This window comes from Lepisosteus oculatus, chromosome 4 (genome assembly GCF_040954835.1).
Source record: "Lepisosteus oculatus isolate fLepOcu1 chromosome 4, fLepOcu1.hap2, whole genome shotgun sequence".
Taxonomy (NCBI): Eukaryota; Metazoa; Chordata; class Actinopteri; order Semionotiformes; family Lepisosteidae; genus Lepisosteus; species Lepisosteus oculatus.
This window is the reverse complement of record NC_090699.1, coordinates 42,708,384-42,725,077: the sequence shown is the minus strand read 5'-3', so window position 1 is coordinate 42,725,077 and position 16,694 is coordinate 42,708,384. Positions and strand designations below refer to the sequence as shown.

The following is a 16,694-nucleotide window of genomic DNA, read 5'->3' as shown; positions in this document are numbered from 1 at the left end:
TCCTGATTTGTTCCATTTGTTAAAGAAGATGTTGGCAATGTGTCCTTAGATGGCTCCTGAATACCAAGTTACCAAGTACTGTACAACTAGATGTAGCCCTGCTTCTGTTTGAATAGAAGTATATAATTCTCTCTGACATATTCTATTTAATGTCCTTGTCCATGCACTTGTCGATAACTGCAGGCCATGGGGTATGCTAATTACAATTCAGAATACTATTTTCTGATAACATCAGCTCAGGACACACAGTACCTTTTTGTTAATAGAATATTGCATTCAAAATGTTTTTTTTTTCCAGAACTGAAGTTATCAGTATTAGTACTCTAAAAAAAGGTAGCACTGCAATAATCTATTCTATCATTCTTCCCTTCTAGTCTCCTACAAGAAAACACCCTTTAAACAACTACAAAATCAACTTTAAGAGCACCACCTACTGTATAATAAAATTAGTCTTTATACAGTACACAATGTTTAAGAATATCACTTAATGTATAGTGTTAAATGAAACCACCATATATACCATACTCCATATGGACTCAAGCATTTATACTAACATTTATGTACTATATACCAGTCCAGCTGCTTAGGAATTAAAAATTCCAGTTCCAATGAAGATATTTAGACATCCATCCATCCATTTCCTACCAGCTTCATCCACTTCAGAGTTGTTTGGGAGTCAGAGCTCATCCCAACAACCAACATGGTGCAAGGAGTAATACAACCTGGATGGGAAGCCTATCTACCACAAAGCAGACAGAAACACAAACATGCATACACCCACACCAGGGCCAATTTTCACAGACATACTGGTAATTAATTTAGCAGTTTGTCTTTAGACTGTGAGAGGAAACTGGAGCATCTGGAGGAAACCCAGGGATAACATACAAACTCCGTGCAGACAGCACCCCAGGTCTGAAATTGAACCTAGGGTGACAAAGCTGAGAGGCAGCAATGCTACTCGTATTTAGACATTAAAAATACAAATTAATTTACTATTAAAAGCATTATAAACTGTAATATAAAATGCAAACTCCACAAAGTTCGCATACTATAGTAAGGGAGGTGTCATAAAATACTAGACAATTATAGTAAGGCCTCGACAATTGAGAACTCAGCCCTTGCACATTCACTTACTCTTGATTTGGTCAAACCGGATTTTGTATTGGAAGAAGTGTACAACGGAATGAAACCGAGCCAAAGGTTGTTAAGTACAGCTTTCAAATTAACTGCGCAACATACTAAGATCTAGCTAGTGAGTGAGCTTCTCCCTGCTCTTTGACCAAATACTCACTACCCAGTATCCATAACTAAAAATTGTGTTTTTTTGGTACTGGAATGAACATTCCCAGCTCTGTGTCAGCTGCACTGGGGATGAGAGAAATTAATCTGTCAGTGAGCCTGTAAAGTCATATCCAGTCTGTTAACTTTCATTACAGAGGGGCATGCAAAATGTGAAGTCAAGGAAAGTGACTACTGGATGCAGAGGAATGATTCATCTTGTTTATTTTAGTATATTGCTATAAGTTTGTGATTACTGCTGTTTGTTTTAAATATTGATCAATGTTAGATTACTTAATGTAACTTTACTTATATCTTTTAACCTTACATACTTAATAGTGTAGTACGAAATGCAATGGGATAAGGTGTATTGTTTATATGAGAATGTGGCTATTCATGATGGTTTTCACTCAACCTTTGCACCAAACAAATGTTGCAAATGTTGAGACCCTACTGTATTTGAAAGCACACTTGTATGTACAGTAATGGCTTACAGATGGGAACGATTCCAGGTGAAACATGAATGATAAACTAGAGTGATATAATTTAAGGCTGCAGTTGAGTTACAATATTCACTAGGGGAGTGATTGAAGCTCCTTGATTAATAATACAGGCTGTGTTTATAAAAGCACATCTGGTTGATGGGTTGAATAAGAGACATATTGTTTTGTGCAGAATTTGTGTAAAAATAATATCTGAGCATATTTGTGCTGAAAAAAACAAAAGCACATCTGGTGAGACAGTTAAGTTAATCTGCACAAGAAATAGCATTGCAGAAAATATCTCCAGGTGACATCAGCCATATGGCCTGAATCAGCAACCATCAATGAGAGCCCATTGTCATCCCTCACAGGAAGATTAAACACAACCCACATAACTCCACATTATACTAAGTAGAGCCCAAACTCTAAAGATGCTTGGGTTAACTACAGGACCACTACTACTCATATTGTTATTATGATTATCATTATTATTTGTTTAGCAGAAGTCTTTAGCCAGAGCAAATGATAATACAGACAACCATGGAAATTATACTTCAAATTATGATGTAGAGAGGGTATGCTTGGTTACAGGCAAGGTATTATCTTTACTTTAGGAAGGAATGGGAAGAGAAGGAACTCTGATGCTGTTGTGAGCATGCTTGATTAACTTATATCATTATAAGTCATCGTACTGTATTTTATTTCCATTTTTTGGGAGTTTTTGTTCAACTTAGCTCTCAAACTCAATGGCCATAAGGTGCAGCATTTAGGATAGTGGTATAATTTTCTTAGTTTTAGCCAAGAACAGTGGTAACTGTTGCGCTGCAAACTAGATCAGAATTCTGAGAGGTAGCTGAGCAGATACCTACCTAGTTCGTACAAAGGATGCCAAGCATGTATTTAAACTGTACTGCAGTTAATTTTAGCTTTCCTGTTTGTTTCAAAAATAAATCTGTTTGTGGATAGTACATCAGTTATTATAAAGTACTTTATATTTTCCTGCTATTCACAACTAAACTTACATATATTCATGCATATCAGCATCACTGTTAATATAAACTAGTTTTACTAAAGTATTATAATAATTTTCATATTGATCTGATTATGTTTTAGCTGATATACTGAATGAGGCAATAATCGCTGAAGATTGGGTGATTATTACTTGATCAGAACACTTTCTCTCTATATTTTAATATCTTCCAATTAGTACACTTTGCATAGAAGATTCCCACTGGTAAAACACACAAGAGTTTGGTTCTTGTCAAATAAATTGTCCTACCAAACAACAAACATTTCAATTTCTTGACTCACACAAAATGATTATGATGAGATATTAACGAGAAAGCTGCAAAAAGCAAATGAGGTATACGCTAGTGAGAGAGACTAGTACAATCCATTATCATCACTACAGTACAGTATATTGTAGTTTCTGTTTATATGACAGCACATCTCTGTAACAGGACAGCCAGAACTGGACATTATAAACAGGGTTGAGCTACCAGAGGCTGGCTTTGAGACACTATGAAGTCCGCAATGTTTACATTCTCACAAGGATATTAAGCCTGCTCCCCTAGGAGGCTGACATCCTATAAAAGAGAGTAGACATTGTCCTCTCGGTCTTTCTGATGGGGAGAACAGTTGATCTCAGCACAAGATTATTTGTGGTGATTTAGAAGGTTTGTGAATAAACAGTATGGTGTATCTAGGTTTACCTTGTTTACCCTTAGTAGCAACCTTGACTGTTGCTGTGTCAGCCTGCCATTAAGAAACAAGAGAGGAAGAGTGGATTGGCCTAAATGGTTTTGGCTGAATTGAGGTTACAGTCCAATGCTACTTAACATCTTAAGTTGGATTTCGTATAGACTAGAAATGGTGTTGGGAAAATGTACTAACAGTTTGCAATCATCTACAGATTTAACTCTCATAATAAGGGATGGCTTTATGTGCAGGTTCCCTGCCACACTGCTATTTAAGGGGGTTCTGTAACAATCTCATCAAGAAAAGCCTTGTATTCTTAAACCTGGGCACGATTTCAGGAATAGGGTTGAGCACCAGAGCCAATAAGGTGGGTGTGCAGCTGCCTTCTTCTGGGGGACTAGAGAGTGTTTTAAAACCCTGGCAAAGTAGGCAATCAAATCAACCCTGCAAATCTTTGGGAAATGGACAGAGACTAGAGGATCAACGTACAAGCAAACAAGAGCATGCAAAATTCTACAGAGATAAATATCCAAGGATAGAACTAAATAAATGACCCTGAAGCTGTGGTGCTGTACTACCTCCCACAGAAAGTTATTAGTACTTATAATAAGAATATTGCTTCACTTGTACAGTATATCTTTTTCTTCTGTTGTTTAATTGCATACATTTGCACTTGCTCAAATGTAAGCTGTTTGAATTCTTAATTCTGCATGTGTTCCCAAATGACCATTCTAACACTAGAACTAGGACATAACTACAGGGAGAAAAATGAGTGGGAGAAAATCAGACTGGCGTTCAAAGAGCTCCCAGGATACAGAACGGCAATTTTACAAGAAGGTGCAGATGTGGCATTATTTCAGGAAGCAAGAGGGAGGCAGTTTAAAGGATCCTGATCATATGTCAAAACTTGCAGTGTTGATATTGTATACATAATTATAGTACCTGAGCTAGAGATACACTAAGCACACTTGTTACATGAAATCTCTATACGCCTGTCAGGCAAATTCAATAGCAGAAAGAAAAAAAAAAACAGAAAGGCACAATTAATTTCAGAGGGAAAATGCGAAGCTCATTTTAGAATGTCATTCATCACTGTTTCCAGAATATGTTCTGACAAGAAAACAGCCTGCACTTACTAAATATGTACACCTACAATTTCAGAGTTACAAATGCTGAACTGGGGTGTTAATTAAGTGTATGTGAAGCAGAAGAACAGTATTTCTTCAAGATTTGTGCTCTTCCAGTTCAATTCACCCCACAGTTCAACTGAAACCCACTATAAAAAGCACTATAAGAGAACCCAAGTGTCATCAAATTTCACTGAGAGCTTCCGTTTTCAAATGGACAGAAAACAGTGTTTTACTCAATTTTATATATGAATGCTGGTGTTAAAACCGTGCCTATACATTTCACCTTAGAACACAATTTCTGAGGCTATCTTTCAGATGCCTGTTTGTACCAAAGAAAATGTTTAATCTTAGCATTAAAACAGACTGCTTTATAGACCTTATGCTAATGATTTGAACTAAGAAGAAGTACTAAGAAGGAGAAGAAAATGTAAAAGTAATTCAGTGTTAGGGTATTATTCACACACATTAATAAAATCTGTTTATTAGTTGTATGCTTTGTAAAGAAAGAATGTTACACTGGACGATATATCAGGTCTTCAAAGCACTTGCATATTTTCTGGAGGTTTACAATTTATGCAGAACTTCTTAACTAATCAAATCCATAAATTTCTCTTCTCTAAATGATTGTTAGTTAAAATGTTTATATTTGAATTTAAGATTCCAACCAAACTATTCAGAAATACTGGTAGAAGTATTGCAACACTATGTACACTGACTCATTAAGCATTTGTGTCATATCCAGTCTGTTCTTACACAATAATTGTTGGCTGCACACCGCATTCCCTTACATAGTGCAGGGAAAGAACTTTAAATTCTCTGAAAGGGGAACTTTAAAACACTCAAAACATATCAGTGCTACATCTTGCATATCTCCACAAGCTGTTACTGACAATAAGGGATATCATGGGATTAATAAACTTCAGTTGTTTGTTGGTTTTCTGCTTTTTATCAAAAGGTGAGTACTTTTTTTTTGTTGCTCTCAAAAATAAAAAATTGTAGTAATAGTAAAACTAAACTAATGGACCACTATGATGATACGTGGCTCAAGGTATTCATTAAAGATGAGTTGTTTTTATGCCCTTTTCACATGAAACATATATAAATTAACTTTAAACTTTCAATCAGATCTTATCTTGAAAAATAAACTGGTCTGATCTACCAAAGTTCAATTTATTGGTCTATGGTCTATTGGTCTAGAATAAACAATGTTTTGGATGTACTTAAAACAGAAGGTAGTAAACATCAAGATGGATTTGTGGAGAAAACAGCTCTTTTGAATGTGATTACTCCAGTGAATCCAGATTATGTATCAAAAATGAAAATACACTGACAACTACTGTTAAAGCTTTTTTTGTATTAACAATTTTGATTGTATTAAAGTTACATAATAATATATTTTTATACATGCTGTGAGTGTCACAATAATATTGGAGAGTATTTCAAGAACATATTTAAAAAATGTTTTAATCCAAAATGCTTACACAGCTGTTTGGAATTTTTCAATAATATGCTGATTCAAATTATTGCAGAATTTGTTGAGTACCACTAAAAAATAAAATTAATACTTAAAAAAACTTGTATCAGTGAGATGTATCATGATTTTTTTATGCAAAGTTCTTTTATAACCCTAATTCTGCATTTATGTAGTTGCCTAAAGGGGGCAATTTGATGTTTGGAGTCTGCAATAAGATATGTAACCTGTGCTTGAATTCTAGTTTTCACCTCGTCCCTTGCCTCTGATATAAAGAACTGCTCTACCTCTTCCATTGAGCCTAAAATCGTCCATGCAGAGCTACAGGTACTGCAATCAATCGGTCGCTTTCTACCACTGCCTGTTTGCTTGTTCTTTTTGGCAATTCATTTACTGTAAATGTTCAGAATAAAACTATGAAAACACTACTGTATTAACTTTGGCTGCAGGTTGCTCCTTCATGTTTAAACTACAAGTTAATTAGACACATGAGAATGATTGTAGCCTTCTCTTTACGGGTGCCATGTCAGAACCACCTTGGCACAGTTGCACACCATCTTATAGGTGCAATCCCACAGTGCCTCACAGGATGCCACTGGTGCAGTCTTAACAGTATCTCACAGAACTAGCTGTCCCTTCTACCAACCCCCATATATACTCCTAACTTCACATACTGTACCTCTCTGCGCATCAGTCGATGGGATTTCAACAACACTAAAGCTGTTTAATAGTGGGCAGTTAAAGAACAATTTGTATTTAAGCAATCACAGCAGGAACAAAATCACACTGACTTGGACCTGGAGAATATGACAGCTCAAACCATCTGTTACAACTGTGAAACAATTCCAAACTTGTTGGAAATGTCTGAATGTAATGATAAAATTATCAGTCCTTACTTGAATACCAACTTACTTTCCAGGCACCTTGTTTTATACTGGGATACTTTTCAAAACTACATTTCAATTCAAAGTATCACTATTGCCATTCTGTCATTCTGAGAGTTTACACTGGATTTTATTGAATATGCAGGCTTGTACAAAATGATTCTTGGTATTATACTGATTTACTTAACATCTTCATTATAATTGAGACACACAGTACTCATAATATGAGTATTTTCCACCTATGTTTTTTACAATGTACTTTTCATGTACTGTAAGATAATGTGTTACTTATAATGTAACAACAAGCTAAAGCAGATGTTCTTCTCTTCTCATAGAATTTGGCAGAATGTGTAGGAAAGGTCATTGACAACTGGAACGAAGAGCAGGTTACATCTGTTTTGGATTCCCTGCAAACAGCTATTGATTTACTCAACAAGAAACAAAGACAACGTAAGGCACAGTCAAAATACTTGTACATGTTTGCAAACCTTTTCCTCCACTCCAAAAACTGCCTTTTGCTTTTTCTTGTTCTAAAACCTGAGGAATTTCAGTTCTGTTTGCAAGACAGGAAATAGATTGATTTTGTTATGTTAAAAGCAAACCTGCTTGTTTTATTCCCTGTTAGTCACACAAACAGTAGAAGGCACATGAAATTTGCCATCAGTGCTTTGTATTATCCTTGATCTAGAGTCATGAAAGCTACTATAATGTGGCTTTGCCGGTCACATTATAGTAGGTCTATAATGAAGAGGTGGGTCTTCAGTTCTGAATGAAAACAGTAGGAAATGCTTAGCCACACTGAAGACAAAACTGGGATAAAGCAAACAAAAATTAACATAGGTTTATCATAGGTTACAGGAGACATTAACTTTATTAATAACCTGTGAAAAATTCCAAAAATACTGAACCATCTTTTCTATTAAAAATAGACCTCTGAAATACAGTCAAGAATGTCAAGAATGGCCCTACTATCAGAGCCCTCCAGCCTCAACAGGGTTTAGCTTCTTAGCACACATTCTTTCTCAGAATAGACTAAACCTGAACATTCCCCTTTTAAACAAGTTTTACATGTCTATTTAAACCAGACGCCACAGAACATAGCATAATTTAAATAATTTTATAGCATCATTTACAGTAACTAATTTTTAAAATCTATTCACAGTTCACATATACTGTACTGTAATACCTGTATATAACATGACATGTATCAACTATACAGTACACCACTTTTCTTTGAAGAAACTATTAAGCTGTCCTTAAAGCCATTTCCACATTATGCTGTAGCATGATACAGTAGATTTACAAAAAAAAAGCACAAAGTTGCTAGCTTTTGGGGATCTGCAGGTTTGTCCTGGTTTTTGATTGAACAGGAGCTGTGAAATGCTTAATTGTGCCATACATTTGCTGCAAGAATAGCTTGATCTTACACTACGTCACTGACAGAAAAGGTCTATAAAATACAAAGGACTGCAGATTTCTACAGACCAAAGTGACAATGAGGGTGGCATAGTAGATTGGTGGTTGGATTCTGGGCTCAGCTCTAGCAAGTCCTGTCTTCTTGATGGACTTTGCACACCCCTCCCATTTTTTCTCATCCAAATACCATCTTGGCAACACAGGAATTTTAAATGATCGATCAAGACATTTTTACAGGAGGAGTCCTAAAAATACATATAAGTTACAAGGCACTGAATGCCATTAAAATGACTGTTAATATTGCATGTTAAAGAATATGTTATAACCTTAAGAGTATTGCTATATTTTTGGACTTAGGTTGTGAGGATGTTGTTCCAAAAGAATGCCCAGCCCCACTGCCCCCCAGTGATGGAGGCCTGGTGTGTGTCACTTTCAATGAGACACGCTACTGCAAACCCATGTGCAACCAGGTAACCACATTGAAACAGGAAACAGCCAGGGGACCAGCATTACGTTATAGACTGCTTTTGAAACCCCATACCTGGAGTGTCACCAGCTATCGATTTCAAAAAGGGCTATGCCAGGTTTGCAAAAAAACAAACATGCACACTGTGTTGATGTTAGCAAATTCAATTTAAATTAATGTAGCTTCAAATGAACTGTGACCTTCAGATACTTAATTTATGAAAGTCAGATGTGGACCTGTGACATCTGAACTACAGCGCCCATACTCTGAATAAGCATCTTTGCTGGGTTCATTCAGCAACCTCCCAAGTGTGTTTGGAGTATACAAAAAATATCAGCTATTTTTTTTCTTAACAGAAAAAGTTCTAACACCTTCACATACAGATTTGCCTTTTGTATCACAAGAAATCTTGTGATATTGAAATCTTTTTACTGTACCCGAAAGCTTACAAAGAACTCAGAAGGCTAGAAAATGCTTCTGCTGATCACTACTACCTAATTAAACCTTTATGACATCATATTCCAACCTGCATATACTAATACTGTCAATGACATTAAAGGATGAACAAGTGTTCAGGGTACGAGATAATCTGGCATTTCACATGCAGTGGGCAGTGTGCTCATAGGAAAATAAGAGCCAAGGTCTCAATTTACCAAAGAGCCTATACTTTATTTTTGTAGAGCATTTATTGTCTTTGTCTCCCATTAAAATGAGGAATAAATTAAAACTGCACAAGAAGCATACCATTTTATTAAAGAAAACAAGGCCTTTATTTCTGTTTATATGTTGAGGCCAGTCTTTTAAACATCTTTTTGATATGTTTGAAAAGACAAAAAGACTAAATAATCTCTTTAGGGTAGAGATTCCCTCCAAGCTATATTTATTATACCAAATACCTGTAATTATGCTTTGTAATCAGTCTTCTTCAGATGCCTTCTTTTGGGCATCTATAATAATAAGTTATAGGTTTTATTCCATGCTGAAAAGAGAAGAAAGAAAACACAACGTTTCGGCCGTGTAGCCTTCTTCAGGTGTGAGAAAGACAGGGCAGTAAGCAAAAGTAAAGTAGCATACGGCATGGAGAACTTTACTGCAAGGAGAACAAAAGCTGGGAGAGAGGAGGAGTGGGAGGCGGGGCAAATGGACAGACAGAGTGACCAATCAGGTAGTGTGAAATCAGGATAGGTGAAGAGAGGTGTGAAATGAAACCTAAAATGAATAGAGAGAATTTAGAAGAAAATTAGACTTTCTGATGTTGGAGTTAGGAAAACAAGCTTTGAGAACACAGACAGAGAGATTAGTGTGATCATGGCCATCAGAGGTGAAATGAGAATCAATAAGTTTGAAGAAATCTTTAATCTTCACAGCTCTAACATGTTCTCTGAAGCAGTCTCCGAGTCTCCTTCCTGTTGTCCCAATGAACATGGCTGGGCATGTACTGGAAGAGATACAGTAAATAAGGTTGCTGGAGGTACAAGATGTCATCTGAGTGATCCAGAATTGTCCTGAGTGGCCTTGAATGAGGGGAGTGGTGGCACTGTGGCTTGAAGGTTGCCGGTTCAAATCCTGTGGATAGCAGAGGAATCCTATTTCATTGGGCCCCTGAGCAAGGCCCTTAACCCCAACTGCTCCAGGAGCGCTGTATAAATGGCTGACCCTATGCTCTGACCCCAAGCTTCTCTCTCCCTGCCTGTGTGTCTCATGGAGAGCTGGGGTATGTGAAAAGACAAATTCCTAATGCAAGAAATTGTATATGGCTAATAAAGTGATCTTATCTTATGAGTGTGGTGTTAGATATGTATTTGCAGGTATTTGCAAGCTCTGTTGCAAGGGAAAGTGCTGGTGTGGATGGTTGCTGAGGGTGGTCAAAGGAGCAGTGAACAAGAAGGTCATGCAGATTAGGTGGTCGGCAATATGAGATGATGGGGTGGTCAGAAAAGAGGGCTCCAATGGAGGGATCATCCAGTAGGATGGAAAAGTCCTGGGGATAGAAAGTGTGTTGGGGTGGTAGGGAAGCACTATAATAATAGTTCAGGTGCTTCTCCAAACCTGTTGTTTCTCACTTCACCTCTGATGGCCATGATCGCACTAATCTCTCTGCCTGTGTTCTCAAAGCTGGTTCTCCTAACTCCAACATCAGAAAGTCTACAGAAACTAAAATTACCCTGCAGCTAGGATCACACGTTTCCCCTTCTCTTAATGACAGACTTATTCTTCTAAATTCTCTCTGTTCATTTTAGGTTTCATTTCACACCTCTCTTCACCTACTGTATCCTGACTCCTCACTACTTGATTGGCAACTCTGTCTGTCCTCTGGTCCCACCTCTCGCACCTCCTCTCTTCCAGCTTTTGTCCTCCTCCTAAATTACCTTTGCTTACTGCCTTGTCTTTCTCACACCTGAAGAAGGCTCCACGGCCGAAACGTTGTGTTTTCTTTCTTCTCTTTTCAGGATGGAATAAACTTGTTACGGATTCGGTAAGAGAAACCGAATCCAGTGAGTGAACCCACTTGCAGGAGCTGACAAAGCCTAGCCGTTATCCAAAGAAAGCCGTAGTCGAAGGAACGAGCCGAGAGTCCAGGGGAAGCCAAAGATCCAAAAGGGAACGAGTTACCGAAGCCAAAGCATGATCCGAAATCGTAGACAGTAGAGCAATCCAATAGTCCAGGGGAAGCCAGAGATCCAAAACAGAGCGTGAGTAACGAAGCCAAACCGTGATCCAAAAAGCCGTAGTCAAAAGGGGAGAAACCGTAACCGAAAGCCAAAAAGAACACAAGGTAGAAGAAGGAGTAGCGTGACCAGGAAGCTTGAGAGGAAAACCAATACTGAGCAAAGAGGTAGGGAAAGACAGGTGTTTAAGTAGGATGAGACGGGGGTGTGGTGGTGAATAGGAAAACTGATAGGTAAACTGATGGATTTAGGGCTACGCCTACTTCTGACTCTTCCGTTGCCGAGAGGCAGGGATCGTAACACTTATTACTTGTATCTATAATAATATTCAATCACCGAAAGCAGAAGGAATTAGAAGCTTCATCCTTGTTATAAGAAAAAGCTTTTGTTCAGATGAGTGTACTCAGGTGTATGAGTCATACTGTAAATGACTCTGTGGAAGTAAGTGCTGCCTCAACAAAATAAGCTTAAAATGAGAAGTCCATTGGCCCGTCTAGCTCCTTGGGTTGTTTGTATCAAATTGATTTGAGGATCACATCCACCCCTTTTCTTTCAACACGCGAGTTTATCAGCTTTAACAAGACACCCACAATCCTTTGTGCGAAAAAGTGTCTCATTTTGAGATTTAAATGCACTTACCCATAATTTCTACTTGTGTCCCCTGGTTTGTGTTTCACCGTTGATTCTAAAGAAGTCTACAGGATTGACTTATTCAAAACCTTTAAGAACTCTGGATTCTTGAATCAGATCCCCTTTGTATTCTTCTCTTTTAGCCTGTCAGTGTAGGGCATTTGTTTGAGCCCAAAATGTGCCTACTACGGTGTCTGTTTTTTTGGGACTAATTCTAAAGCAGCCATATTGTTTAATTTTAATATGGTGACCAACTTTATATACATGAAACATCGTACAAGATAGATATAACATCCTTGGATTTAAATTTTATACTTTTAGCTATATATTCAAAAATTGTGGTTGCTTTTTTATTTTTTATTTATTGCTTCCACACATTGTCTAGAGGAGTACAATAGTGTGTCAATGTAAAAATGTAAAGCTTTTTCATAGGTAGGGATTCATCCTCTTTGTTTTTTTATTTTATTGATACCTGCATTTGGCACTTTGCAATTATCTATATTAAATGTTACCAGACTGGTGTCTGTTCATAACTTTGCTGCTTCAGAAGTGTATGCTTATCCTCAAAGTTTGGTATCATCTGCAAATATAATTAGTTTACTCTGCCAGAATTTATTTTTCCAATACACAGTATACAGTAAATTGTAATGAGCAGTGTCCTAATACAGATCTTTGTGCTACTTATTACAACACCCCAATCTGAGCATTCATCACTTATCTCTACTCTCCTGTTTCTATGTAATTCTGTAGTTTTTATTAGAACTAATATCTTGACTATTTTAAGTAATAACCTTTATCAAAAAACTTCAGAGTATCAAAATATATTGTGATGTTGTAGTTCCTATTTGTAGTTCCATTATTGCAATTATTCAACAAATGTTGAAGTTGTAAAGTGAGTCCACCAGCAAATTAAGACCCTAAATTCTGGAGTACCAATACCATAAATAACTGCATCGTGTGCAATTACCATTATACAGTATATGTACGGTACAGTACATACTGTAAACAGAGACAAGTGCAGACAGGCAATTAAGTACTTTTCAGAGAGGCTTAATAAAAGTTTGAATATTTATTACACTAAAATCCCAGTTACAAGGACAATAATATTAAATGGAAGTTAATGCGCCATCTTATTTTTCCCCATCATTTGTTATTTTGATCATTTAATGATTACCCTATTAATGGACTGAATACTGTGTTGACATATTACAGAGCAATTCAATAATTTCTTTACTATTCTGCTCTTTTCTGCTTATAAAAATTTGCTCAACAGCAGCTTCACAAAATAGTTTATCTTAGTCATGACATACTGCTGAAAACAACTCATGATTGTCCCTTTCATATTCAAAAGAACAGTATAGCATACAATGTTATATTGTATTGTATGCCAGCAACCATATCACCCTTCAACTCACAACTGGCAAACCACAGGAGCTAAGCAGGTGTGACCCTGGTCAGTACCTGAATGGGAGACCTCCTGGGAAAAACTAAGGTTTCTGCTGCATTTGGTGTTAGTGGGGCCAGCAAGGGGTTGCTCACCCTGCAGTTCATGTGGGTCTTAATGCTCCAGTATAGTGACGGAGACACTTTACTGTAAAAAGGCGCCGTCCTTCAGATGAAACAAAAAACTGAGCTCTGCGGTCATTAAAAATCCCAGGGTGTTTGTTGTAAAGAGTAGAGGTGTAACCCCAGTGTCCTGGCCAAATTTCCCAGAGGCTATTACCAATTATGGCCTCCTAATAATCCCCATCTATAAATTGGCTTCACCACTCTATTCTCCTCCCCAATGATAGCTGATGTGTGGTGAGTGTTCTGGTGCACTATGGCTGCTGTCGGATCATCCAGGTGGGGCTGCACATTGGTGGTGGTGGAGGGGAGTCCCCATTACCTTTAAAGCGCTTTGAGTGGAGTATCCAGAAGTGTAGCTAATTATTATATTGTTGGGTTATGTTAAAAAGCATGCTTTACAGATGACTTTCAAAGCTGTTTTCAGCAACGAAAAATATAGCCAACTTTCTGGCCAACTAACTGGCTTTGTCTTTTTTAAGGAGTTTGATTTTGCATTCTTGAGGAGAAGTCGATTGTATGAAACATGTGGAAAACACAACAAAAATATGTGGAGCACTCAGTACATTGGTGGAAATACACTGGCTGTCTGTAACAGTGAGTTTTTCAATATTTTAAATATTTTATCACTGTGAAGCACATACTGCATATGTACTGCATTAAATTTATTATTTTAATTCATGTTTTTAAAAAAAGCATATGAGGCATTCTGAAAAAGGTTTACTCCCAGAGGAAAATATAGGAATTTTAGGAAAATCCTATTGACTTTGACTGTTCTTCTTCACAATAGCCTTTAGTTTGACTGTAGTGCCTAGATTTTTCTATCCCTGGAAGAAGGACTATCACTCTTATATTATATATGAGATCAACTATAATCTTAATCTGTAGATACATTCCATGCTAAAGGTACTTTCACTTTAGAAAACTTCCCTGCTAATGAAGTCAGATCACAACATTAGAGAGACTGTCAGTGTTACCATTTACCATAGTATATTCTCGCTGAGGTATACTGCTCTGCTACACATCTGTTTTGGTAAACACTAAAGATGAAATACTATCCTTAAATTTAACCTTTCCCCTTTATTTTATTTTCTCCTCAAAATTGCTTTAACACATATGCTGAATACTTTTCCCCACAGAATCTACATTGCATGTTTCTGGAGTTAATAGCACATATTTTCCAAAGGACCAAGACTGCAAGAAAACAAAGTACGGTCAAAAACAACAGATAATAAACACCTTTATTCAGGAGCTGGCTGACCGTGGCATAGAAGACAACCATAAGAAGGATTTTGACTGCCTTATGTGTGGATAAAAAAAATATCCACTATCCACTGATACACAGGGTATGGGCTTAAAAACAGTCTCCAGTCTACACTATATTCACTTTTTAACTTACACATAAACTCCTTGTATTCACTACGTATTCTATGTTTACTTATAAAATAATAAACACATTTACAATTTCAAAAACTTTTAAATGGCTACAATACATCCCTCTTATAAGTGTACAGGGTAAGTGTTGTGAAAGTGTTTTTTTTTATAATTGTACAGTACCATGAGGTCGGTGTTTCAGATAGTTAAAATATATTAGTTGAAAAGCTGATGAGCTGTCAAAGTCAGAATTATAATAAAGTAACTGAAAGTAAAAAAGGAAGGACTAGTGTCATGGGAAGATGGGATAATCGTAAAACACTAGGGGAAAGATAATGAATAGGACCAACAGGACCATGCCAGGAATGGCATGAAAGAATAGCTTGCTTGACATTGCCTTTTTATTTCACAAATGCCTGTTTTTACCATTATCTTTTCACATTGGTCAAATTTGATGTGTTATCAGTCCTTTTCATTTGTTTAGATTAGACACAATGACTGTGCGTGTTAATAACCAAATAAAATGCAGAGCTTAAAAAATACCACCTACTCCTGCCTGTTTCTCTTACCCTAAACTGTAGATATTTAGTTGTTCAAAGCAATGCCAGTTGGAACAAAATTTTAACATATTTCCACAGTAACATTTAAGTTATGGGCCTTACTGTAAACCACAGAGGCACTGATTTTTGAGGAGACTAAAAACCATTAAAAACTGCCATCTTTATATGTGGCCATATAATGTTTACAATATATAGTGTCTTACCACATGTCTAAATGAATTACATTTAATAGCTTATTACAGCTGCCAATTACAGGGGCAACATGTCACAGCACTGATTCTACAGGTTGCTGTCAGATGTTCACAGAGATATTGTACGGAACCACTGCTCCAACAGCAGGTAACTCATCTCTACTTGAGACATGCATAGTGCAACTCAGATGAATGTCCTTTTAGCATTTTTGTTACATTTCCCAATCACTGTCTGTAAATCCTTGGGCCTGTCTAAATTAATACGTCAGTCAGGTCTGCTGCTGGTTTCACAAGAAGCACATACATCAACAGTTCTGCCTTTTACAAGGTCCATTACCTTAGCCTTCCTTTTACATTGCACAGCACACTGCAGAAAAGACCTTTGGCAAATTTGCAGAACAATTTCCTGGCTTGCTCTCCTATCTTATATTTCATTGCTATTCCATTCTAATACTTGTTAGCAGAAATTTTTACCGTATATTAAAAACTGAATGCAGGGCAACCATCACAACCCACACTTAAATACATATACTGTAACATTAAACAAAATATTATCAATTTATGGTTGGCATACATTTTAATCTTATCTTTAACAGAACACAGAACAGTAATGAAAAAAGAGCATTAACTTGCACTAGCAAGGGAAACAATGCGTTAGACTTTAAAGAGTTAGCTATTTATGCAATTTCAAACACTAAGAAAAAAAAAGGTCTGAATTAAAGGGCTACAAGCATTGAGGAATGCAGCAAGTAAATTGTCCTCGTCAGGGTAATAGGTCATCTGGCTCATCCAAAACACACTTGAGATTTCAGGATTTTTTTTATTTTGCATATATTGTAAAGAATGGTCATGGCTTTGATGAAAAGAACAGTTTTTCAA

The 16,694-nt window shown here is 36.8% G+C and overlaps 1 protein-coding gene across 1 annotated transcript; it reads left to right on the top strand.

Annotated features, from left to right (window-relative positions):
* The first annotated feature begins 5,354 nt into the window (after positions 1-5,354).
* On the top strand, positions 5,355-15,606 carry LOC107077408 (uncharacterized). The gene is made up of 6 exons (XM_015347670.2): positions 5,355-5,543; positions 6,304-6,386; positions 7,279-7,393; positions 8,717-8,829; positions 14,173-14,287; positions 14,830-15,606. The coding sequence occupies exons 1-6, from the start codon at positions 5,492-5,494 to the stop codon at positions 15,003-15,005; spliced, it is 654 nt and encodes a 217-aa protein (XP_015203156.2). The 5' UTR covers positions 5,355-5,491; the 3' UTR covers positions 15,006-15,606.
* Positions 15,607-16,694: the final 1,088 nt, after the last annotated feature.